Below are 2,597 nucleotides of genomic sequence, written 5' to 3'. Positions count from 1 at the left end.
ACATTGAAACTATGACCAATTCTCCTTCGTTTTTCCTCTTGTAAGATCAGAGAACACACCTTACTGAGAGAGGGAAAAGGCTCAATCAACAAAATTTGACTTATCACATTGCCATAGTTATCGTTTAGTCCCATTAGAAAACGAAACACATGCTCCTTGTGTTGAGCTTCCAATTGAGAAGTCTTGGAACCAAAAGTGCAAGCACAAGTACACACTGCGAAAGGTTGATAATTTGCAAACTCATCCCACAAGGTTTTGAACTTTGTAAAGTAGGAACTCACCGAGAGTGATTTCTGTGAAAGATGTGAAATTTCCTTTTAAAGCTCAAAAAGCCTTAGACTGTTGCCTTGAGAAAGCCTATCCTTGAGATCAATCCAATGATCCTTAGCAGTGTTGATGCAGATAATACTTGGTTTGAGCTCTATACTAAGAGAATTTTTCAACCACAAAAGCAATGTGGTGTTGCATCTACTCCATGAATTGAACAATGGGGAAGATGGATCTGGCTCAGGAATTGATCCAGTCATGAAGCCAAACTTGTTCCTAGAACTCAGAGCCAAGAACACTAATCGTGCCCAACTCATATAGTTTTCTAGTCCAGTCAGAGGTTGTGAAGTGAGAATAAGACTTGGATTCTCATTCGCTGGAAGGAAAAATGGATTATTAGTAGATTCATCTGCCATTACAGCACTAGAAGAAGGTGCTGAATTTCCAGTCTGTGATTGAGTGTTGGTTGTAGAATCAGAGGCCATTATCAAGAAGCAAAAACTTCAATAAACGTTGTTTGGGAACTGAGAATGAAAGGGAAAATTCTCTGAGAAAATAAAATTGCTTTGATACCATGTAAAGAAATAGAATTCTGGAAGAAACTAGAAACTTCTCATTGATTGAAAGGTTTACAAAACGAAAAACTAACTTCTACATAATTAACAACTCTATTTATATACACAAAGAAACAAGGGCTACACGTCCCGCCCAAAATAACTGCTTAACCAACTTAGGAAACTACCAATCAGCGTGCGACAGCTATAATGCACCACTGCTTCTTTCTGGCACGTGATGTGGCACATGTTGTAACTAATTCTTCTTCTGTCGTTTGCTTCTCTGCTACAATCTTCTTCTTGCCGTTTAGCTTAGTTTGTCGTTTAGGCTCTAGCACTGTTTTTCTTTCAACAAAAGAGTTGGAAACTCAAAAATTCAGTATGAGGGTGAACAAGGCTTCTTCTTCTTTGTTTTTTCCTCGCTATATTCAAGTGTCCCTTCATTACTTCGCTATATCTTCACAATAAATGCATGAATAAAATAGACATGACGCAATCCTAAATTTCATGGAACCATGAGCACATTGATGTGTGCTAACACGCAGATGTATTTTTCAGAATTTATTGCTTTTGTAGCCATGCTTGAACATCTAGAATTAGAATCAAGCCATATTATCTCAATTGTTCTGCAAGCACAAATGATAAGGCATTTACTCATACCCATTACTCATGAATAAAGAATATTAATAATGAAGGGCACTATCTTATTTTGATCTCAGCTATTAAAAATCTTTCTATTGAGGTAGATTGGGAAATCCAAGCTATTGCTAAAACTTAAAAGAGTTTTTGTCATTGCGATCTAGTTTTATAATTTGGTACTGTATTTTTATTCCTAGAGATGCTACTTGATTAGTTAGTCCTTGATGTAGCACCTTGGGCTGCGTTTTTTACTCTATTAGACTCACAGAAAGCTGGGCCGGTTGGCCCCTTGGGCTGGTTTGTTTCGGCAATGAATAAGTTTATTTATTAATTTCAAAAAACCAGAATTCTATCTAATTTTATCCAGGAAAAAAAGAAATCAAATCCTCGCCAGAATATATTTTATGTTCTTCGGATAATGACGAAGAATTGGAAACAAGAAACAATATATGTGTGTGTATATATATATATATATATATTGTCTGTCGCAAAAAGAAAGAAAACCAGATTTTTATTTTTTTCATGACGTGAATTCATTTGCGTCTAATTATCGGTTACCGAATTAGTGAATAAAATGTAATAACTCATATTAAGGTCTAATTCAAGGAATTTTAAGAGCCACCCAAGTTAGGTTTTGAAAGGGGATCATATCATATGTCTACTTGTAATGGCTGGTCAATATACATGCCCCTCTTCCACTTGAAGGGGGGGTGTTGTCAAAGTAGTAAAAGGATTGATAGAGGTAAGAGCAAATTAAAGAGAAGAAGAAATCAACAAATGACAAGTCTGAGAGCTAAACGACAGCATAGAGTTATAACAGATAGAGTAAATCGACAAGTAGTTCAGTCTTATGTATAAATGTTGAGTGTTTAATTGGCACGTGTGATAGTTTGTTAGTTTGTTATTATTGGAGGGAAAGTTAGTTAGTTCTTCCTCCTCTCTTGTTCTATATATATTAGTATAGAAGCTTGTAAAGATTACATTCAATTCAATTTTTCTCTAGAACTTTCTCTGTTTTCCAATAGCTCATATTGAAATGAACCTTTGGGGACAGAAACAATCTCTCTATGATTCATAAAATTGCATTTGCAGCAGATTAACATGAGAATGTACATTTTCTCAACAAAAAAAGAGAAC

At 35.4% G+C, this 2,597-nt stretch overlaps 1 protein-coding gene across 1 annotated transcript; it reads right to left on the bottom strand.

Annotated features, from left to right (window-relative positions):
• Positions 1–317: 317 nt before the first annotated feature.
• LOC142612419 (uncharacterized) lies at positions 318–752 on the bottom strand. The gene has a single exon (XM_075784516.1). It carries the CDS (start codon positions 750–752, stop codon positions 318–320), a length of 435 nt encoding a protein of 144 aa, XP_075640631.1.
• Between the last annotated feature and the right edge of the window lie 1,845 nt (positions 753–2,597).

Source organism: Castanea sativa, chromosome 10 (genome assembly GCF_040712315.1).
Source record: "Castanea sativa cultivar Marrone di Chiusa Pesio chromosome 10, ASM4071231v1".
NCBI classification, from domain to species: domain Eukaryota; kingdom Viridiplantae; phylum Streptophyta; class Magnoliopsida; order Fagales; family Fagaceae; genus Castanea; species Castanea sativa.
Note: the sequence above shows the minus strand (reverse complement) of the source record. Positions and strands in the feature narration are given on the sequence as shown.